Source organism: Balaenoptera acutorostrata, chromosome 3 (assembly GCF_949987535.1).
Source record: "Balaenoptera acutorostrata chromosome 3, mBalAcu1.1, whole genome shotgun sequence".
Classification (NCBI taxonomy): Eukaryota; Metazoa; Chordata; class Mammalia; order Artiodactyla; family Balaenopteridae; genus Balaenoptera; species Balaenoptera acutorostrata.
The window spans coordinates 95,233,512-95,255,089 of NC_080066.1; the positions used below are offsets into that span (position 1 = coordinate 95,233,512).

At 58.7% G+C, this 21,578-nt stretch overlaps 3 protein-coding genes across 14 annotated transcripts in view; all 3 read right to left on the bottom strand.

Annotated features, from left to right (window-relative positions):
- Positions 1-1,066: 1,066 nt before the first annotated feature.
- Positions 1,067-12,136, bottom strand: PLA2G4B (phospholipase A2 group IVB). Of its 4 annotated transcripts, none has more exons than XM_007180348.3 (21): positions 12,008-12,136; positions 10,619-10,667; positions 9,335-9,407; positions 8,902-9,038; positions 8,681-8,812; positions 8,303-8,343; positions 8,079-8,121; positions 7,750-7,804; positions 7,296-7,426; positions 6,950-7,033; positions 6,610-6,647; positions 5,653-5,788; positions 4,937-5,073; positions 4,462-4,684; positions 4,180-4,297; positions 3,726-3,863; positions 3,441-3,545; positions 3,118-3,297; positions 2,600-2,766; positions 1,829-2,015; positions 1,067-1,708 (listed from the first exon to the last, which is right to left on the bottom strand). In XM_007180348.3, the coding sequence occupies exons 2-21, from the start codon at positions 10,625-10,627 to the stop codon at positions 1,497-1,499; spliced, it is 2,346 nt and encodes a 781-aa protein (XP_007180410.2). In that variant the 5' UTR covers positions 10,628-10,667; positions 12,008-12,136; the 3' UTR covers positions 1,067-1,496. The 4 variants fall into 4 exon arrangements, with proteins under 4 accessions (XP_007180410.2, XP_007180409.2, XP_057398609.1 ...); XM_007180347.3 differs by lacking the exon at positions 12,008-12,136 and adding an exon at positions 11,724-11,833; XM_057542626.1 differs by lacking the exon at positions 12,008-12,136 and adding an exon at positions 11,724-11,797 and having other exon boundaries at positions 10,619-11,437.
- Positions 11,784-18,601, bottom strand: JMJD7 (jumonji domain containing 7). 7 transcript variants are annotated; one of them, XM_057542627.1, is made up of 10 exons: positions 18,518-18,598; positions 16,282-16,579; positions 15,125-15,194; positions 14,381-14,534; positions 14,052-14,305; positions 13,656-13,712; positions 13,056-13,151; positions 12,753-12,829; positions 12,386-12,545; positions 11,784-12,295 (listed from the first exon to the last, which is right to left on the bottom strand). In XM_057542627.1, exons 2-10 carry the CDS (start codon positions 16,318-16,320, stop codon positions 12,207-12,209), a joined length of 996 nt encoding a protein of 331 aa, XP_057398610.1. In that variant the 5' UTR covers positions 16,321-16,579; positions 18,518-18,598; the 3' UTR covers positions 11,784-12,206. The 7 variants fall into 7 exon arrangements, with proteins under 7 accessions (XP_057398610.1, XP_057398611.1, XP_057398614.1 ...); XM_057542628.1 differs by lacking the exon at positions 15,125-15,194 and having other exon boundaries at positions 14,052-14,297; XM_057542631.1 differs by having other exon boundaries at positions 14,052-14,297; positions 15,125-16,579.
- A 252-nt stretch (positions 18,602-18,853) lies between these two features.
- Positions 18,854-21,578, bottom strand: part of MAPKBP1 (mitogen-activated protein kinase binding protein 1) — a 54,796-nt gene continuing 52,071 nt past the window's right edge. For all 3 annotated transcript variants that reach the window (XM_007180349.2, XM_007180351.2, XM_007180350.3), the window contains one exon: positions 18,854-21,278. In XM_007180349.2, the coding sequence (XP_007180411.1) occupies positions 21,051-21,278 (228 nt within the window). In that variant the 3' untranslated portion in view covers positions 18,854-21,050. The remainder of the gene's footprint in view (positions 21,279-21,578) is intronic.

The following is a 21,578-nucleotide window of genomic DNA, read 5'->3' on the forward strand; positions in this document are numbered from 1 at the left end:
TTCACACACAGAACAGACCTACACACAATGACACAGTACACAGACTCCACACACAGCCTTGTGCCTGAGGAATCACTCACATCACAGCAGGGGTGGCAGCCAGTTGTGGTGTCTGGTATAATTATCCACTCCTGCAGGGCCTACAGCTTCCAATTTATGATTCAGATGAGGTGCTGCTGAGTCAACAGGCCTTATCCAGGACACGGTGGCTTCTAAGGTCATCAGAGCAGCCATTTCTTCTGCTCTGTGCCTCCAGCCACATGCCCAGGGCAGACAGAGGTAGTGAGTTGGCTCATGGGAACCAGTCATCTCCCATCCCCCCGCACATCACGGTCCCTCCCGCAGCTGCCTCCCAGTAGCCACATCCCACATCAATGTTAGGAGGAGGTGCAGAGGCCGGGGGCACCAGTGCTTGGAGAAGATTCTGGGGAAGCTAGGCCCTAAATTCACTCCACCTCCCTGTTCTCCCAACAGGTCTGGGCCCTGAAGTGAACCTGCAGGTGGCACCAAACCTCAGGGCTACAAGCGAGGACACCCTCAAGGGGACCAGGAGACCCAGCTATCAGGCCCCTGGGACCAACTTCTGGAATAGACGGTTAGGAGACAGGCCCCACCAAGGTCACAGCTTGCTGAAGTCACGCCGTTAGCACTGGTCTGTCTGTGGCTCATCTGATCCCAGGTCTGGCCCACCCCTATTAATCATGGGACAGGAAGCAGCCCTTTGCCTGAGTCCCTGGGTGAGAAAGACAGGGGTGCTGGCTGTCACTGCCTGCGAGTCACCTGGTCAGGGCCAGGGCTGCAGCAGCAAGACCCGCCCCCCAGGCTAAACTGGCCACCTCTCTGCTTGGAACAAGTGGGCCGGAGTGGAGTAGACACTGCCATGAGCTCACAGCCTGCTCTTCAGGGGAAGCCCAAGCTGATTTGCCAGCTCTATAAGGTGCCTGGGGAGAGGTTTTGTTTCCTAAACCAGTCCTTGCCATGGGTAACCAAGAGGTGGGATGACCTGTCCCTTCTTGGAAGCAATGACAGTAATCTCCATAATGCCTCACATTTGTATGGGCCTCTGTAATACATAAAATGCTCTATTTATTTCACTCTGTACAGCTACTCAAGGTAGCAGGGAAAGGACACCCAGGTCACGGGGCTTTGTGTGCGCACACAAATCTGGCCCAGACTGCCCCACTTACCCCGCTGCCACAGAACCTCTGAATCTTCTCCAGCCACATCATGGAGACGAGGTCCCAGCCCCTGTTTAAAACCCTCAACCTACCCCAGGGTGTCCGTGGCAGGGGTGCTGGTGGCTTCAGTGCCACGTCTGGGTGGTGCTGGGCGCCTTCGTGAGCCCCTCAGAGGGCTGGCGACCACAACTGGGCCGTCCAAACCGCCAGAGGCTCTGAACTTGGTGATGACGGTCTCCACCCCAACTCAACCGGAGCAGCAAGGCGGCCAAGAAGGGAGCCGTGGGGCTGGGGCGTGGCATGGCATCCTCCTGCCCATCACTCGGCCCGGCGCTGCTTGCGCCGCTGCACGGCCTCACGCAGGGCCTCCAGCAGCTGCTCCTGGTTGTTGCAGATGTTGTAGTGCGTCAGGCGGAGCAGCTTGTCCATGTCCTCCTGGCTGTAGGTCACCTTCAAGTAGTGGTAGGGGGAGTCGGATGAAGACAGGTTCACCTCCCCGGCCTCCTGCGCCTCGGCCGTCCGCCGGACCCCTGTGGAGAGAGTGCAGGCCGGCCATGGGAGGAGACCTCGCTGGGGATGGAGGGCGGGTTTGGGGTCACGTGGGTGGAGGCCTAGAGGATAGAGGAGGGCTCCAGAGGGTGGTGGCTCACCTGGGGCTGAGTGCTCCCGGAAGGAGGCGTTTACCAGCGGGAAGTGCAGCACGGCAGGGGCGTCAGGGCGGGCAGGGTCTGAGAAGAGGTGGCACTCTCGGGGCTGGCGCTGCTCCTCGGGGCTGGGTGAGATGGACGGGAACGGGATGCCCTGCTTCTGGCAGAACCGATCCAGGAGCTGCAGCTGCTGCAGGGTGGGCAGAAGAGGCATCAGCGGGATGGGTCCGTGGGCTCCCAGTGTCCTCCACGCTGGGCTGCCTGAACGTGGAGGTCTGCTAAGACGTGGGACTGAGTGCCCAGATGCCAAGCCAGACGCTAGTGGACCCAGCAGGCCAGGCTGGGGTAAATGTTCTAAACCTGGCAGCCCTTCTATGGCAGCCCCTTTGGTGTCAACGGAGCCGGGCCGCTAACAACAACAACGCCCAGGTTCTGCAACTGGGAGACAAAACCCTTCACGGGACCAACACGGAAACTCAGAGCAAGGAGTCCCAGGGGTTCAGGACCAAACAGGGTGCAGGTACGTTCAAAATAAAATACATTTTAAAACACTGCCAGCTTCCCACCACGCCAACTTCCTGAGCAGAGTAAGTTCCCCTGGGGGAGAGTTCACAGAATCCACAGCCTTTCATTCACAGCGTCGTTGTCACAGCCCCTAAGGGAAGCTGTCCCAGAAACCAGACTCCAAAGCAGATCTCTCCAGAGTCAGGATGTCGGGCCAGCTGAGGCCAGGCCTGGCGTTGCCCCCACCTCCCAAGCCTCCCCGCTACCCACCTGAAAGGCTCCATGGAGGTTGTAATCCAGCGACAGGATGAGGTCCACGTCCCGTGTGGGCCGCAGGAGGGGTGGGCAGCTGGTGTTGACAAGGTAGCCCACATCCAACAGGCAAAGGAAGGGCTCTGCAGGTGTCAGCTGGTTGGGGAGGCCATCCAGTTTGGTGGCTGGAAAGTTAGGGGGTGGGGATCGGGTGGAGAGCAGCTGTCACTGGTGCTAAAGGCACCAGCCCCTCCAGCCTAATGCCAGCTCCTTGCTGCTTTAGAAGGAGGCTCTACCATCCGGCTCCTGCCCTCTCCTGCCAAAGCAGCACCTCAACTCCCGAGGCTCCACAGATGGGCCCTGACCCCAACGTAAGGAGAGGAAAAGGGGCTCCCGCTCCAAGCCACCCAGAGAACTGAACTCAAACGAATTGGGGCCAAGGGATTGGACAGTGCAGATGTCTGGACCAGGGACCCAAGGCTCAGGTGGCCATGGGAAGAGTTTGGGGAGCTGGGAGCAGGGGAGAAAAGCAATACCTTTCCAGGCAGAGAAGTGAGGATGCTGGAAATAGTCCTTGTGGAAAGAGAGGCCACGGAGGAAATTGTGGGTGGCCTGGGCAAGTGGACGCCGTGTCAGAAGGTCAGTGAAGAACTCAGCTATCCTGCTGGCCGCTGTGGGAGGCTCTCCTATATTCAGAAGGGGGACCTGCTCCTTGTCTGCAGTCAAGAATGGGGGAAACGGGGACCCTTTATTCCAGCCTCTGTGGACTCACAAAGGAGGAGAGAGCCACCCCACACTCCCCAAATACAGGCCCACTGGCTGCCTCTCCCATCCTGCGGGGAAGAGCCCGGGCACCTACCCAGGCTGGCCTGAGCCTGTGCCCAGCGGTCCCAGAACTGGCTGGGCTCGGAGGACCAATACAAGCTGTCCTGTAGGTTGGCTGCGTACAGGTTGCTCCAGATGCCTGAGGAGGAGATCCGAGTGGGAGAGGGTCCCCCACCTCACCAAACCCAGACCATTCCCCACAGCCCGTCTGGGACCAGGAAACGTCCCAGTGACTGAGCTGGGACAGTCAAGCCCGCCACCTCGCCCAGGCCCCTTCTCCCCACAACCCTAGCTTCTCCCGCCTCCCAGACCCGCTCACCTTCCAGGAAGCAGATGCGGGACTCAGGAAGCCGCTTTGTCAGGCGCCCCATGAAGAACTCGGAGCCAAAGAGCTCAGAGGGGATGAAGGCGCCGTACTTGGGAAAGCCGACCTCATAGGGGGAGAACTCACACCACTCTGTGAAGAGCCACACAGCCTCACCATGGGGCCCAGAGCCTGAGGCCCCTCGGGCACCAAGGCACCCACCACGGGCCCCGCGTCAGGCAGACTCGTGATCAGGAGGCCCAGCCTTGCTGCTGGCACCCTGAGCGTGGGACCCACGGCCCTTGCCCCCATCCCAAAGCCTGAGTGACTCAGATAGGATGACAGGCTCTGGAAAGCAAGGGACCTGGCCCAGAAGAGGGGGAGTTAACACCCACCTTCACAGACAGGGCTGGCTACCTCTCACCCTGACGACTGTGAGAGCACAGGTCACGGTTCTGGAGCTACTCACCCCCAAATTCAAAGGTAGTCAGGTTCCGTTCTTTGGTGTTGAGAGCACAGTAGATGGGCAGAGGGTTCTGGCCACGGCTCAGGGCCTCCCGCTGGTCTGAGAGTTTGTGGTCGTGAGGCTGAGGGAAGGTAGTGTGAGCCTAAAGCCAGGGCTTCCTGGGGCCTTTCCCAGCCCCTGCGGCCCAGGGCCGCTCCCCACCTCTGGACCTTGCCCTGCCTTTGGCTGCCCCCATCCCCCGGCAACAGCCCCACTCCGCCCCCCAGGCCGCGCCCCTCCCCACACCTCGTCATGCAACAGCGCCTCGTTGATGAGGGCCCACAGGTTGGTGAAGCAGGGCGGGTGGCCCAGGCGCGCACGCTCAGCCAGCTCCTGCTGGTACCGCCACAGCTGGCTGGGGGCCAGCACGCCCAGCTTGCTCTTGGTCACCTGCATCTTCAGTGACTCGATGGGCCCTGCCAGGTCCTTCTGAGACCACTCTGGGTCCTCGTAGAGGTTGGCCAAAGCCCTGGGAAAAGCCAAAGCCGGGGGATTGTCACTCAAGGACCCCCATCACACGCCTTGGGTTCATTCTCTATGCTAGGACAACAGCCCAGAAGACACCTTCCAGGGTTCCCTTGAGCACCTTTCTCTCTGACACGTGCATTCTCCCACCCCTTCCAGTTTGGTCAGAGAGGCCAGTGGAGTCTGAGAGAGCCTTACCACCACACTCCTATCACAACCCAGCTAGCCACCCCCAGGCTCCTACACTCAAGCTCACCAGGTGGAGCCCGAGGCCCCTGTGATGCAGGAGATGCAATCCAAGAGGCCCAGCTCCTTCAGGCCAGCCAGCTGCCCGTACAGGGAAGTCATGGCCCGGATCCCACCACCAGTGGCCATAACAGCTACCACTGGAATCTGGAAGAGAGAACAGCCAGGCTTGGAGAGGCCTTAGGGAAGAGGAAGCCCAAGCCACAGGAAGAAGAGGTAGCAAGCCAAGTGCCCACTCAGCTCACCCACAGCTAAGGCTGGTCAAGATCTGATCAGGGCTCTTGGGACCAGTTCTAGTCAGGTCTGCTGAGGAAGGTCTAGTCGGAAGTAGCCTTGCAAGCGTCAGGCTTGTCTGGTTTTAAGAACTCCAAGAGAAATGGACAAGTTCCAGGCCTCATCTCCTCACCTCTAGCCCCTAAGGAGTCTGGTGACTGCTTTCTTGAAGCCCCAGGGTCACCTCAAAACTATCCCACATGGCCACCTCTCTCCCTCTTTCTAGGAGAGGCCAAATCCCTAGGAGATGCCCCAGGCTGATCTGATGCCCCAGGCCTCATGCACTGCTCTGCATTTGATGTGATCAAGCTCCTGACAACAGCAAGGGAGAGGGAAGCAGAGCAGGGTCCAAGGCTGGCTCGGCACCAGTTCTGGTCTGGTTAGGGCACAACCAGTCCCAGCATCCAGCACTGAACCCGAGGACGCCCACCTAATCCAGCCCAGCCCCCAGACCTCATCCTCCTGCAGGTCTCCATCCAGCTGCAGGGCCTGCTTCAGGGCCTTGGCCACCACCTGCTTCCTCCTGCTCAGGAAGGCCCGCTCCTCGGCACAGGGCCCGCAGTCCAGCCGCACTGCCAGCTCCCTTGGTCTGGGTGGGAAGGAAGGCACCATGAGGCAGCTCCCGGCCTCGTCAGAGAAAGAGAAGCTGGGCCGGCCTGCCTGCCCCGGAAAGCCAGCCGCCACCCTTCTCTCCTCTCCTCTCCTCTCTCCAACCCTCGCCCCTGCTCCTGTGTCCTCACTGACGTGTGATGTGTGGATGTGAGGGGGAGAAGGTGAACCCAGACCCTGGTGGCGACACCCTTGGGGAAGCAGCACAGCGGATTCACAGGACCAGGAAAGCGGTGACTGAAGAGGCTTGGGGGGGACCCAACGCCATCGATCCACTTCCTCCTCTCAGCCTCTCTCCCTCACCCACCCAAAAATGACTCTAAAGGGGACAGGAATGGTGCTCTCACCTCTTCATGGTGGGGAGCTAGCGCCCCCCAGGCATGTGCAGGGCCAGTGTAGGCGGCTCCTCCCATCTCCTGAGGGTTAACTGAGGCCCCGAAGGGACGCGACTGCACTCCTCTTGGTTTCCTTGCCCCCTCTGTGCCTCTAATCACTGTCCCACCTGCCATCTGCTTTTCCAGCCAAACATTTATCAAGTGCCTCCCAAATGCCAGGCACTGGGCTAGACACACACCCCTCTGACTGAACCAGGAATGCATGTAAAACGTTAACAGGAAGAGCCTTCATCTGCCAAGGCCCCCGCACCTCAGGCCCCACCGTGGGAGCAAACCCCTGAGCATCTCAGAGAGGATTCACGGTGGTCGAGCCTGCTAGGGGCCGCCCCGTGCCTGCTCGTTCCTCCAGGCTGAGTGCCCGCTGCTGTCCCCCGTGACCTTTCCTAGTGCCCAGCCGGCCTCTCACCCTTCTTCTTTTTTCAGCTCCACCTTCATCAGGGGCTCCTGAAAACCATGAAGCCTCCAGTCACAAAGATGGGACACCCCGTTGCCGTCAACCCAGCCCAAGCCACGTCCCATGACAGCCCCATGCTCCCTTGGGCGCCAGCCATCTCCACAGGGGCCAGGCCTGAGGCCTGAAGACAGGGATGCTCAGAGAACTCCTCTCCCAGAGCCTGGCCTGGCATTTGTCCAGGGCCTGGCCCAAGGACAGAAGCCGCTACAGAAGCAGGCCAGCCCTTCAAGGCCTGGGGCCTGGGCCCAGCCCCACCCGTGCATCTGGCTTTCTTCCTCTGGGTGACCAGTACCTGGGATGTAGGGAAGACAAGTCTCACCACTTGGTCAGAGGGCAGTGCCCTCAGAGGCACCTTCAGCTGCTCTTGGGGTGCATCCTGCAGGAAGGATGAAGAGGACCTAAGAATCTCCACCCTTCCATTCCAGCAAAGCCTCACCAATTGCCCCGGGAGTGACAGAGAAGTAGCCGGAAGGGGGACAGGAGGCTGAGATCAACCCCACACTTCCCAGGATGCCTGACGCTGCCAGGGACTGATGGGGAGGGGGCTCGGGGTGAGCAGAGGAACAGGCTGGCAGGAGGTGCCAAGGGAAGGAGGGGGGAGGGCTCTGCAGGCCTCAGCGCCCGGGACGTCCCACTACCTGCAGGTGAATACTCAGCTCCTGCTCCCAGCAGGCCGGCCAATGGAAGCGGAAGGAGCCGGCGCCCACGGAGGCCTCCTGCGGACCCTCATAGGACCCGGGAACCACAAGCTGAACTCTGCCCTCTGACCCTGGAAACAGGAACCAGAGCAGAGAGGCTGGGAATGGGATCTCAGCCCACAGAGGCCCCTGTCTTGCCTAAGGGGCCTGGGGGGGGCGGGGCACTCCCCCCCACTGAGATGGAGGTCTGGCTCAGACCTGGGCTGGGAGATGGGGTCCCACCACAGCCCCTCTGAGGACTAAAGGGAAAAGCCCCAGCATGGATTCGTCCCCTCACCCCTGCTCCTGGCTGAGAGCTGGGGTCAGCTAGTGCAAGGTTCCCTCCAGGGTCCCCTTAGAAAGGGGAAGACAAGTGCTGAGAGACGGCAGCTCTCCCAGTGGTTCGGGGACTCACCTTGCTGGCCCCTGGCCTTCTCCAGTTGAACATGCAAGCAGGAGAGCTCCCGGGCCTGGGTCGTTAAGAGAGCCCCTCAGACTCGAGCCCCTCCCCTGCTGGAGACGCCACCCTCCCAACACCCTGGTTCCTGCTCCTCAGCACCTTTTTACCTTGGCCCTGAGTCACCAAACATTTGCTTGGGGTTGTAGCCTCTGGAACTAAAATCCCAGCCGGCCCCGCCCCCACCCCCCCCAGCAACAGCGGTACCCGACCCCCGTGGTGGGCCCAAGCTTCAGGCCCGGGGAGAAGGGTGCGCAGAGGGCACGAGGGAGGGGCTCTAGACTCACCACCAGGATGCCATTACTGACGAGGCGCTCAGCACAGTCGGTCCTGGAAAGAGCCCCCAGTGACCCTTAGTGAGAACCCAGGTTCCCATCCCCCAAGGAGGCCTGGGCTTTCCTCCTCCACCCCGATGCCTCCCAGGGAAGGGTGTCAGCTCTGGGTGCGCTGGGCTCTGTCCTGCCCAGAAGGAATCACTCCTACCCGGGAACTGCCCCATGGCCCGACTTACAGATTCTGCAGCCGAAATTCAACTTCCAGCTGCTCCTTGCCCTGGAGAGAGAAAGAAGCAAGTTTGAAACGGTGAGAAGTACGTGTGTGTGTAGGTCCCAACCCAGACACCTGGGCTGCTGCGGTCCCAGTGGCGAGGAGAGCCACTGGCCACCTTCCCTGGACTGCTCCAAGAAAGCTGCCCTTGGCCTAGGGGACAAGACAGAGGGTCGGGGACAGGACTGCTCTTTGGTGGACAGGAGCTCCTCGCTGACAGAGGCCTCTGGGATGCCAGGGAAGCCTGGACCACTCACTGGAGAAGAAAGCCATGTACCTGGCTACCCTCCAAAGCATCCCCTCCCCAGGGCTGAAGCCCTCCGCTGCCTGCACACAGCCTTGCCTGAGGGTTCAGCGAGAAGCTCTCACGCCGGGACTCCCCAGCCCGCAAAGTCCCCACGTCAAACAGCACTGACAACAGAGGGTCATCCTTGGTCAGAAGGTCCTGGTCAAAGACTTTGAGTTGCACGATGTTCTGAAAGGGGAACAGAGTGAGGGGGCTGCAGGAAGAAGGGGTGGGACAGGGGTGGGTCAGGGAGCAGGGCCAGGCTGATGCCTGCCCACCTTGAGCTGGCTGTGGATTCGGAAGTGAAAGCTCTGATTCCAGACGGGGTTTCTGCTGTTCTTGACCGTGCGCGTCTGGAGCTGCTGGCTGGAGGCCGAGGGCAGCCACAGAGTCACGTAGCAGTCAGAGGGAGTCACTGTGGGAAGGAAGAAGGAGCGCCCGGTGCTGGCCAAGAGCCCTTCCCAGCCCAGCCGCCCAGAGCCCACATCCTTCCGTCACAGGCAGCCCCAGGAGACCTAGAGACCCAGGGAATGGGGCTGGGTCAGGAGGCAGGAGGTACAGGCCTGACCTCGACGTTCCATCCACTACCTCCTCTCAGCACCCTTTCTGGGACCCGCCGCACGCCCAGCCCTACTCGCGTCTCTTCCCACTGTCCCGCCCCACTCTGAAGCCAGCTGCAGAACCACTGCCCTCTCTGGGCCCAGCACTCACCTAGGTCCTTGGAGGGCAGGCCATGGGCCTGCAGGACATGAATGGTGAGCAAGCAGGTCCCAGGCACCTTTGCCTGCAGAGGAGAGAGAGAGAAACAGGCTTACTACAGGCTGATGGGCCCAAAGGGGAGGCTGGGGTGACACCTTGAGGCCTAATCCTGAACCAGAAGGACCAGCCCTGCCCAACCACAGGCCTGTCCTCCACCCACCAGAGTCCTGAGCCAACAGGCGGCTACGGTATTTCCTGATGAGGCCTGCCTACACTTACACAACACTTTGCACCAGCTCTGGTCCAAGGGCTTCACGTAGATTAACTCGATTTAATCATACAACCACCCTATGCACGAGGACTACTTATTATGACCAACCCCACAAGGAAACAGAGGCACAGAAAGGCTAAGTAGTTGCTTGCCCGAGACCCAGGGCCAGGACTGGAGCAGGCTAGCTCGACTTCTGCTCTCAACTCCCACACTTACCTGCTTCCAGTTCCTGGTACAGTATCCTTACTCTTTCCACCCCACAACCCTGGCTCCCCTTTACTAAGCAGCCTTGAGGCTGGTCTTGGGTGGCAGGGGGCCCCCAGGGCAGCAAAGGGGGGTGTGGATATAAGGCTACAGAGGGAAGGGAAGAGGTATGTCAGGGCCCCGGTTGTCCTTGGTCCCCCTGGTTGAGCTGCTTCCCGTACTCTGCATTCCTGGCCAGAAGACAATTCTGGAAATGGGCTCTCCACTAGGCTAGGGACAGCAATTATCAGCTCAGACCACCCATAGGTTGTTCAGTCTTCCAGGTCCTACAAGGTCAGGCTAAAGATGGTCCCCAGGTGGCCCCATCCAAACCCACGACCCTGGGTATGGGGATGTAGACCCTGTGCTAATCGAGTCTTCCTTTTGGCCATCAGCCCTGCTTCAGAAGGGCCCTGATGGAACGGAGTCCAGGGGCAGAGCTGGAAAAGCTCATCCAGCACTGTCAGCCCTGAGGCCCCCATGACCCAAGCAACTGAGTCAGAAAGAACACCAGAGCGGCCATTTCCTCTGGGGCCCCAGGACGGCAGCTGGGAGCCTGAGTTCTCAGGGCCCAAATCCACAGTGCCAGGGAGTTCCGCCTGGAGCCCATTTCTAGGGCAGGAAAAACACAGAATGATCCTCCTTCACAAGACCCTGCCTCTTCCCTGGCCTCTGCTCCCTGGCCCTGTCCAAGGCCGGCAAACACCTGGAGAAGCCCATAGCCCCCTCGAGAAACAGCATTAACCAGGCCGCGCAGGGACCAGTGCCCTAGCAGGTCTTACCAGAGCCATGAGGCAGAGTGTCCTCGGGAGGAAGGAATGACAGCAGCACCTGCAGGACTAAGAACTGTCAGCTTTCTCACCCAGCGCCAGGGATGTCCCAGCAGGCCCCGAGCTCCTCCCTGGTTCCTGCCCACTGCTTCCGCTCCACCCAAGCCCCACGCCCACTCCCGGACCAGCCGCCCGTCCAGGAGACGAGACACCTTAAGCCCACACAGAGCCACTGATACCCTCGCGATGGGGCTCAGCACCCCCAGAGACCCATCCTCTCCAGCCACCGCCCTCTGGGCCCCACAGCCCTGCTCTCCCTGCCTGGACCTCGAGGAGGGACCCCCAGGAGAGCTCGCCGTCAGCGGCTGAGCAAGAGGCCGTGGGGGTCTGGCTGGGGGCACGGCTGAAGGGGCTGCTGAGGTCTGGAAGGCAGGGAGCGGGCCCCAGAGCGGCAGCAAACCCACGAGCCGCATTCCCCCACCCCAGGGCCTTCCACAGCCTCCCGGTGCCAACGTGACAGAACCGCCCCGTCTTCACTGAAGCGCTTGGCCAACCTGAGGGGAGCGCCCCGGGCCCCAGCGTGAGCCGGCAGGGCTGTGGCTTGTTCTGTGAAACAGCCCTTCAAAGCCGCGTGCTGGGCTGCCTCCACCTTGGAGCTGGGTGCTGGGTGCTGGGTGCTGGGTGGCGGCCGGGGAAGGGGGCTCTTCCGTCCCCAGGGCCAGGTTGGGGCAACGGGGCGGGGTGGGGACAGCGAGTGTAGAGACCCGCTCCTTCCTCAGGGCGACAGCCTCAGGAGGGACAGGGGTTTCTGTCCCCTCCTATCTGTGCCTGCTGTGAGGGAAACAAGGGCGACCTTTAGGGAACAAGACCCCACCAGCTGCCGTGGAGCTGGAGGAGGAGAGCAAACAAGGCCAGAGCGAAGCTAACGAGAGCTTTACAGGCCCTGAGTCAACGAGTTCTATGCCACAGAGTGACAGCAAGGCTGAGGTCGGCCTGCTTGCCCCAGAGAGGCTGTGACGGCGGCCGGGGACAGAGAGGTGTCGGCCGCAGAGAGCTCCTCAGGCCCCGGCCTGGACCCAGCCCTCACCCCCAATCAGGGTCACCCTGAAATGTTCACCTGAACCTTCCAGCCCTCGCCAGACCACGGAAGGCAACCGCGAGGGAGCCTTAGCACACGTGAATCATAGCCGCCTTTTATTGAACGCTTCCTCCGTGCCAGGCCCATGCCATCCTTACAGATACCGTCGCCAACACGCCATGAGGTAGGAACCGTCGTTATCTCTGTTTTACAGACAGCACACTGATGCTGTGAGGCAGTAACTCGCCCAAGGTCACGGCGCCGGGGAGAGGCGGTGCCGCACCTGAACCCCACTCCTCTTCCAGAACAGGCTGCTGCCTCACCTGTGCGCCAGCTTCCTGGCAGCCCACACCCAGACCTGCCTGGCACCTCCTGGTCCTCCCGATCCTCTGAAGCTGACCCTAAGCCCAGCTGGGCCAGCAGCCAGCGCCTCTGACTCCAGGTTGCCTCTCGAGGTGACTGGCTTGGGAGGGGCACGGCCTTTTCCATGAGCTGTCCTTGGTGATGTTCACCAGGGCTCGGTCAGTGGAGGCCTGAGGCCTTAGTGAGGGAGTCGAGCAGCTGGAAGTAACTGTACTTGAGGTCATACTCCATGTCGTACCAGAAATTCACTGTGGAGAGAATGGAGACCGGAGCACGAGGGTCCCCCTTCTAACCTAAGCGTCCCCACCCACCCCCCGGTGAGCTGGGCAGCCCCTCACCGGCCACGCAGCCATGGGACTGCTGGACATGGTGGAACCACAGGGCGGGCAGGTAGAGCATCTCGCCGGTCTGCACTGTGCAGTGAAGGGCCTGGGCCTGGCTGTAACTGGGGTACTGGGCCAGATCTGGAGCCAAGGGGTCCAGTGGGATCCAAGGCACCTGGGAACACAACAGATTCCAGGGAGTAGGCCCAAAGCCCCCAGGCCCTCGGTAAACACCATGGGCCCTGCCCTGCTCGGCACTGGGAGGCCCAGACGTAGGGATTCTTCAGAGCAAAGCACCACCTCCCCATCTCTTTTGTGCCTGTTTCTCAGAGCCCAGGTTCCTTGCCTCCCCCCTCCCGGGGCCCAGGAACAAGGCAGACACCTTTTCCATGGCCTCTTCATCCACCATCTTGAATGAGCCCTCTTCGGTTAGCTGGTAGGTTGCCGGTGTGTACAGCTCTGAAGCCAGAGGGAGAAAGTTGTGGGCACCCTCGAAGGGCTTGGAGCTTGCCCACCACTCCCACTTGTTCCCTGGGTGCAGGGGCAAGAGGGCCAGGAGTCCTAGTGCAGTGGAGATGCTGTGTCCACACTTCAGGCCTGGGGCCCAGCCCACCCAGGGCTACCCACTGCCCTCCCTCTACTTTGGGCCACCTGCTCCCCGGCCCCTCCAGGCTGCATCCCCTACCATAGGGGATGAAGGGCCGGTCGCTGGGTGGATGCAGCAGGAAGTGTTTCTCTCCCGAGACCACACAGTAGAGGTTCTCATAGTGGTCCTTATGCACTGCCGACACAGAGGGCCCAGTGGGCAGGGTTAGGAGGGGCAGGGCACAGGAGGGGGCAGACACTCGCACTTGGGGCCCTGCACCCCAAGACAGCTTACGGTGTGACAGAAGAGCACGCAAAGTCAGAGGAGGCTCAGGGGGATGCCAAGGAGAGGAGTCCGGCAGGCATTCGGGCATCTCAGATCTCTGCCTGCCAGGGACTTGACACTCGCCAAGAGGGGAATTTGCACAAACAGGGTTCTTCTGAGTCTACCTCCTGACTTAGCTGGCCTTCACTGCTTTCTAGGGACCTACAAGAAACAGCGTCCCCCGCGTCCAATGCCGCGGGCACCTTCGCCCACCTGAGCTGTTGGGGAAGGCCCTCTGTTATGCCTGAGCCCCAGAATCCCAGGAGAAATCTTAGAGATCAATCAGTCCGACTTCCCTTCAGGCCAGCCTTCTACTCTCCGCCTCGCCTTCCCTCCCCACAACCTCCTCCCCACCTTTGTATTCCCGACACCTACACGATGTCACTGCAGCTGCCTCCCCCAGCCAGAAGTTCACAGCATCAGGCATCTTTCCTGTGGGTCAGAGGAAAAGAGGGCGAGTTAGGAGAGGCCAGACTGGGAACTACCACCACAGTGATGCTGGGCCAGAACCTGGGCGGGGAGCAGAGGGGCCCCAGGGAAACGGCAGGGAGAAGGGGCAGAGGTGGGTGAGCATGGCGAGGGGCCTCTGTCCCCTGGAGCAGAAGGAAGGGCAGCCATCTTCAGTAGTTCATCGAAATGAAGTCAAGGCCGAGGGAGCTGACCCTGTGGAGCCAAGAGCGTGGGCCGTCACCAGCAAGGGGAGAGAAGCGGCAAGCGGGGCTGGCTCCCACCTTCCCACTTCTTCCCTGCCGGGGCCCCACCTCCACTCACCCAGCGCCTCAGAGGCCCAGGGCACGTGGGGCTCCAGATCAGGCAACAGCTGGGGCAGCTCGGTGAGCAGGTTGGAGCACTGCTTCTGCACGTAGAGGACCCCGGGGTGTTGGGCTCGGCCCTCCAGCACGTCCAGCACACAGCTCAGGGGCAGGCGGAGCTCGGCAGGCATCACAAAGCGGTCCCCTCGCACGGCATCCGCGTAACCATCTGGGGTCACCGCCACACTCACCTCCGCGGAGCCCGCTGTGGCTCTAGAGGAATGGCCGTTCAGTCCAAGCCCAGATGCCCCAAAGCACCGCCCACACTCCGCCCAGGGCAGCCCCCACCTGAGGTAGGGGAGGGACCACTTCTGGAGGGCCGGCCAGTGCTGCAGGGCATTTCGGATGATGCAGGGCCTGTTGGGGCAGACCCAGTCGCGGCAGAAGTGGAGCGGACCGGGGGGCTTGTCCAGGTAGGGAACAGCAAGAGGCACGCTGAGCTCTGAGAGAAAGAGGCGGGGGAAGGGGGTTGAGGCCAACGGTACCCAGTTGCTGCCTGCGTAAGAGGTGCCCTCTCTGGGCAGTTCACTGTGTCACCAGGCAATGCCTATAGGTGACCAAGGGACCCTGGACAACCAGGAACAGAAGAACGAGGAGGGAAATTTAAAGGAGAAAGTGTGAAACACCCATAAACACACCAGGATGGGCCCTAAAGTCCACAGGGCCACGGGCTGCTGCTCAGCACACAATCCAAACCCTCCAGGGGGCCACGTCCAGCCCTGCACAGTGAACCCCTGGCTTTCCTACTCCGGAGTGGCCAACCTCCTGGCGTCCATTAGGAAAGGCAGCCATGGAGGCAGTGTCGGGAGCTCCAGCATGAGTAGAGCTGAGGCCCCAAGGCCAACGCTTGTATGGGTGGCCAAGGTTCTGGAGAGCACCTAAAATGTGCTGAGGACTTGGCTGGGCCATCGTGGAGGTATTAAGGGATGATCCGAGCATCATCTCAAGAAGCTTACAACCTAACTGGAGAGACAGGCTGCCACACAAAACCATCAGAAGAAAAGTAAGGGCTGAACTGTCTTTTGGTCTTACCGAACAGCATCACCATCCTCAGACACCCAGGGCTGCCATGTGCATTTGGGCAGATTGTGTGGTGCGCCACCTGTGCAGAGGTCAATAGGGGCCCTGTGTCACCCTTAACAAAAATCTCTTCTTTATTTATTTATTCATTTATTTTTTGGCTGCGTTGGGTCTTCGTTGCTGCGCGCGGGCTTTCTCTAGTTGCGGAGAGCGGGGGCTACTCTTTGCTGCGGTGCACAGGCTTCTCATCGCGGTGGCTTCTCTTGTTGCAGGACACGCGCTCTAGGCGCACGGGCTTCAGTAGTTGTGGCTTGCGGGCTCAGTAGTTGTGGCTTGCGGGCTCAGTAGTTGTGGCTTGCGGGCTCTAGAGCGCAGGCTCAGTAGCTGTGGCGCACGGGCTTAGCAGCTCTGAGGCATGTGGGATCTTCCCGGACCAGGGCTTGAACCCGTGTCCCCTGCATTGGCAGGCGGATTCTTAACCACTGCGCCACCAGGGAAGCCCCCAAAGTCTCTTCTTTTTGACTCTTTCTTCTCCCTCATTCCTGGTATCCTACTGATTACCTCTAAGTCCTGTTGATTCTACCGCCTATGTCTCTCAAGCCACACATACCCCTTTCCTCTGCTGGTAACCACATTCAAAGTTAGCTCATTTGGGTCCTCAAATGTCACTTTGATGAGGCTTCCCTCTCTGGCCACCCTTTTTAAAATTATAACCTGCCCCCAACAATCTTTATACCCCTTCCCTTCTTATTTCTGTCATTTCTCACTATCTAACACACTATATATTTTACTTATTCCACTTGTTTATCGATCTCTCTTGCTAGAATGTATACTCCATGAGGACAGGGATGCTTGTCTTATTCACTGATGTACCCCCCAGGACCTAGCACACAGTAGGTGCTCAGTAAATATTTGCTTAATGGTTGAATATAAGTCTCCAAGATCTCCTGGCTGGATGATTGCTGCAGTGAACTAACTGGTTTCCTTGGCTTAATTCCACTCCTTCTCAAAGCATCCCCCACCCTGGCCCCAGTCATCTTCCTAAAATACAGTCTCATCTTGTCACACCTCTAGTAAAAAGTCCTTTGACGGCTTACCACTGCTCCTTACAAAATACAGTCAGCCTTGGCACACACATTCAAGACACTCCGTGATGAGGCCCAACCTACTTTTCCAGTCCGGTTTCCTCCTGTCTGGTGCCTGCCCATCAGCACACGCTCTACTCAGGTGGTGCCAAACGTTGATCCTGCTGCTCACTCACACTGGAATGCCCTCCTCCTGGCTTTTATACAGGGCGTAGGCTTTGCTGTGTTATTTTCATCCTTGCGGTCTAGCCTGAATGTCTTGGTCCCCAGTGGGTGGTTACTACATCCTATCCCAACAGCCACTGCACTCATTTTCACCTCCGAGGTCACGCTCTCTCTCACGACCGCGTCTCCACACCGGTCATCTGGGCCTTGCAATCAGCTGGAAAGTGAAATGTCTTTAGATCAAAAATTGAAACAGAGCGGGAAGACCCTGGTGGACACCGGAAAACTGAAAAGGAAGTATGCTTCCTTCACTGGCTCGAGAGGCAAGACGGAACGTGCCAGATAGATAAGGGAGCAAGGGCGAGGAATCTGGCAAAGGGCCTTCCCAGTCATGCCAGCCCATCTAAGCAGTCACCTGGTGGGGCTCAATAAATCTCCCTGTTATTCTTACTAGGAGTCTTAAAATAAGTGGACACTGCTTTTTTTTTTTTTTTTTAACCCTTTGTACTTTCTGTAATTATTTCAGTTTTACTTTTTCACCGTTTAATAGATTTCCTTTATTTCAGTTTTACTTTTTCACCGTTTTAATAGATTTCCTTTAGAGAATGGCCACTATTCCCTCCTGGGGCTTCCAAGTGAGAATTTCAAAAAGGATCCAAACAATTCCTCTGGTCCAACAATTCTTCTGCTAGGAATTTAACCAACAAAAACACACATGTGCACAAAGACTCTGCTCCAGGCACACCAGCCTCCTCACTGATCCCTGAACACACCTGGCACACTCCCACCATAGGGCATCTGACCCGTGTGCCCTCTCCTGGAATGCTCTTGTTTCTCAGAGGTCTGCCCAGCTCCCCTGCTCCCCTCCTTCTTCAAGCCAGTGCTCAAATGTCGCCTTATCAAAGAGGCCTACCCTGACCTTCTCATTTCAACTTGTAACCTGCCCTCCACGCCACATCCCGAGCCTCCTCATTCTGCTTTACTTTTTTACCCCAAAGCACTTATCTTCTAACCCATTTTTTTCTACTATATAATTTACTCATTTAGTGTGCCTATGGTTGTCTCCTCACTTAGAATGTAAGCTCTACGAGGGTAGAGATTTGTTTTGTTCGCTGATGTATCCTAAACATACTGAATGGAGCCTGGCACACTGAAGAGCTTACTAAGTATTGGTTAAACGAACACTCAAAGTATTGGTTGCAGTATTGAAAACAATAGATTGGAAATGGCCTAAATGCCTACCAATAGTGGGCTGATTAAGTAAATTACAGCATTAGTACACAGGAGGGATGGAAAAGACTGAAAAAGACTGAAGTAGAGTGATATGGAACGATTTTCAAGATACACAGTACAGAAGAGTGTGTCTAACAAGCTACCATTTGTATAAAAAGGGAGATATACAGTCATAGGTTTGTGTGTAGATATGAACAGAGTATTTCTGGAAGGATGCGTACTGGAGCCTGGAATGGGAGGGAAGCTTACTTTACATTGTAAGTCTGCTGTTTTTTAAACCATGTGCCCATGTCACTATTCAGTGATAAGATATTGCTTAAAAATAGAAAGAGAAAAGGAAGAGAATGAGAGAGAAAAGTAAAAAACCAAGCAGGGGAAGAGCCAGGGATCTCCAGTACAGCTGCCTCCAGTTCTCCCAAAGCTCTGCAATGCTCGCAGCTTGGAGGAGTCTTTTCCTGAAGGAAGCGATCCAGCAGGGGTTCAGAGAGGGAGAAACCTTAAAGATTTCACAACAGGGAAGGGTGGGAAGGTTAACAACAGAATGCCCCGAGTATTCGGTGCCAGCTGACGGTGGGAAACACAGAACGCCACCAGAGTAAAGACTGGGCCGGGTCTTGGGAATAATGTGAAGAGTCCCCCCAAGCAGCCACGAAAGTGCGGGAACACGGAAGGAGGGGAGCTAAGGGCCCACCCAGAGGGCTGGGGAACGGGGCTGCGACACACGCGCGAGCACAGAGGGGCCGGCCACCAGTCACGTGCACGAGGTTCCGCGCCCCTTGAGGAAAAGAAACAGGGTGCACCCTGGTGCCAGTGGCCCAGGAAGAACCAGGGCGCACCCGGATCCGGTACCCGGTTCTCGGCAAGCCCAAGGCCCCTCCCGCATCTTGTGATTGCTCTGCGGTCGGGGAGGCACCCCACTCACCCCTTGCCGCAGCCGGGAACTCCCGTAACTCTCTTCGCACGGCGTCCAAAGCCGCGTCCGCCATGACGATGACGCCGCCGCCGCCGCCGCCCCTCCCTCCCTCCCTCCCCCCCCCCTTAAGACCCCGCCTCGGGCCCGAGGCCCCGCCCTTCCGTGCGGCCTCAAGCCCGGGCTCCCAGCCCCCTCCACGCCTCGTCCTCCCACACACTGCCGCTGAAGTCAGCAGCTTCCAACTGCCCACCCCCATACCCCCCAGGCGACCACAGATTTTGTATCCACGCGGCAAGCGAAAAGCCGCGCCTCCTCTCGCCTGCCCCACTCGCTGGCAACCCAGGGTTAGCAAATGATTGTGTTTATTGACGAGTTCATACATCAGTACAAACGGACATGTTAAAAACAGCCTCTGCCCTGTGAGACCTGGGGAGGAGGGAAGCGCCATGGCCTGGACAAAGTATAAAAGTTATAAATAAGGGGCTTTCAAAACTGGGTCAGGGCAGATCTGAACGGGGTCGGCAGTCGCCGGTGGCCTCAGACATGCAGAAGGGGACGGGCGCCGGCCACGAGACCCCCCCACCCCCACCCCACGCCACGCTGGGCTGGGGGTAGGGGAAGGGCGGCCACCTTCTCACAAACCTTGGCAGCAGTGTAGCTCCTTCCTCGTGAAGGACAGACTGGCTAAGGATGGCCAAGAACCCAGCCCAGAGGGCCAGGCCTGAACCCCATTTGCGGTGGACTGCGGCTGGTGTGCGGGTTAGGGGTACGGTGGGAGTGGATTTCTAACTCTGACGAGGGCAGCTGCAGCCCTCCCAGGCTCCACTCTCAGCTGTGAGAGTTCTTGGGCCAGGATTTCTTTGCACGTTGGCCAAGCAGGTGGTGGTAGTAGAAAAGAGTGAGGGTGAAATAGGTTTCACCTGTTCAGGCCGCTGATGCAAACAGAGCTGCGCACCCCTCAGAATCTAATTTCTTGCTATGCCTCCGCCTATAGAGCCAGCGGAGCCCATAGGGAAATGGACTTTTGTGGCCTGGAGCTGTGGTGCCCTGACTTACCTGAGGCAGAGGAAGCAGTAGGGCCTAGAGACACATGTTCTTCACCTCAACTCTTCAACAAGTGCTTCACTACCTGGTCCTACTCTACTTGCCCACTGTGCCCTAGCTCCTTCCCCTCACCCCTAAAACTGCCCTTCTAATTCTAATCTATCCCCTGACCTCTGCCACTTACCTGTCCCACCTACCACCTTTCCAGTGTGTCTCTTAGCCCCTGCTGCAGTCCCATGTGCCTCCCTCTCTTCAACCTCCAGTACCCAGTACCCCTGGGTGCCCAGCACTGCCTTTGAGGAGGCTCCTTCTACCCAAACCAGATACTCTGGGCCATCTCACATCAGCTAGGCTGTGGACAGTAGGAATCCAGATTTCAGGCTTAGTGTGTTCCTTCCCTTTTCATGTTCTTTGATAAGAGCCAAGTTGGTGAAGCTAGGGCGGGACGTGAGAGGAAAGCAGGTACACATCAGCCAGGCAAGTGCTCTAGCAATGAACACTCAACTTGTGGGTGTGTGTGTGTGTGGGTGTGTGTGTGTATTTAGATTTCACCTGTGGCCAAGGTTCTTAGAAGGTGGGCCAGCGCCCTGTAAACTATGAGGGAAGTTCCAACACAGGCTTCTGACTGAGCATCACTCAGGATGCAGGGAGAAGGTGGCCTCGGCTCCAGGAGCCTACTGGGGACCAGGGCTGGAGGACAGGGAAGGCCAAGGGGCTGAGGGAAGGAGGCCAGGGCTTCATGTTTGCCCAGCAGAGGGCTTTACTGTCCTGCAGCAATGTCCCACAGCTGGCTCCACAGTTCCGGCCAGGAGAGAGGCGGCACAGGAAGAGACAATGCTAGGGCCCTCTTGGAGGGGGAACGGGAGTGGAATGTGGCGGCTCGGGCCTTGATATCAACTCAAGCCTCCTGATGGCTGGGAGTGCTCCAAAGGGCCAGAGGGCTCTGCCTTTCTGAACTGCCAGCAAGTGGGGAAAACAACCCCTGCTCTGGCAGCCAGGGGAGTGCAGCTGGTATGGGGAGGGGGGGAAGTGGAGGTAGAGGTGAGCCTCCGTTGTTGGCTAAAGGGCATGGATACCAGATCACCTCTCACCTCTACCCCACTGAATACCCTGTGTGTGCTCCACCCCAGGGAGCTGATCCCTGCAGTAATTTCAAATGGCTTCTAAGAAGAGAGGGCCAGCCTTTCCCGATTTCCCCCAGATGGGGCAGGCTGCCCTCCTACTCCTCACAGCACCAAGATGACGAAGGCCCAAGACCTACTCCTGCGTGAGCCACTGGAGGGGCTGTGGAGGCAGGAGTTCCAAGAAAGTGAGGCAACAGTCAGGGAAATAAATTAATAAATACAGGGACCCCATGAGGAACAGCTGGGAAAGCTGCTTCCCCTCTGAGCACTGATCCCTGCTATCCACTCCAAGCAACCCCACAGGTTTTGGTGAGTGGAGGAGGGGCTGCAGTTTGGAATCGGGGGAGCATTCACTTGGGACAGGCTTCTGGAACTCAGAGTCTGCGTTCCATGCGCCGCTCCACGGCTCGAAGCAGCAGCTCTGAGTATTGCTCCAGCAGGGCCTGTGTCTGCTCGGCGCCCGCGGCCCCAGGGCTCCCGCCTGGGCTGGACAACACAGCCCCGGCCAGGGCCTCTAGCTCCTGCCGCACGGAGGAGAAGGTGTTTCTGAGGAGCTGGGTGATGCGACTTTGTTCTGCTGAGGGTGTCTTGCAGCTGGCCACCTGCAACAGGACCCCAGAAGTGAGGTGGAGGAACAGTGGAGGGGACTGTCAACGGATGTAGAAAAGGGAGGGGCCCTGCCGGCGTCCAGCCTGCCCCAAAGAAGGGACTGCATGCCCTGCTAGGTGTGGCTGGGAGTTCCACACTCCGAGACCAGCAAGTATGACCAGAGGCTAGGGGACGGAGGCAGACCCTGGGGGTGACTGTCAGATCTGGCACCATCTACGTCTTGTTAGCAACTCCTCTTTCAAATCTTGGCCCCTGCTGGACTGTCCCCTATGTTTAGGGTGGCCAAGTCAGTT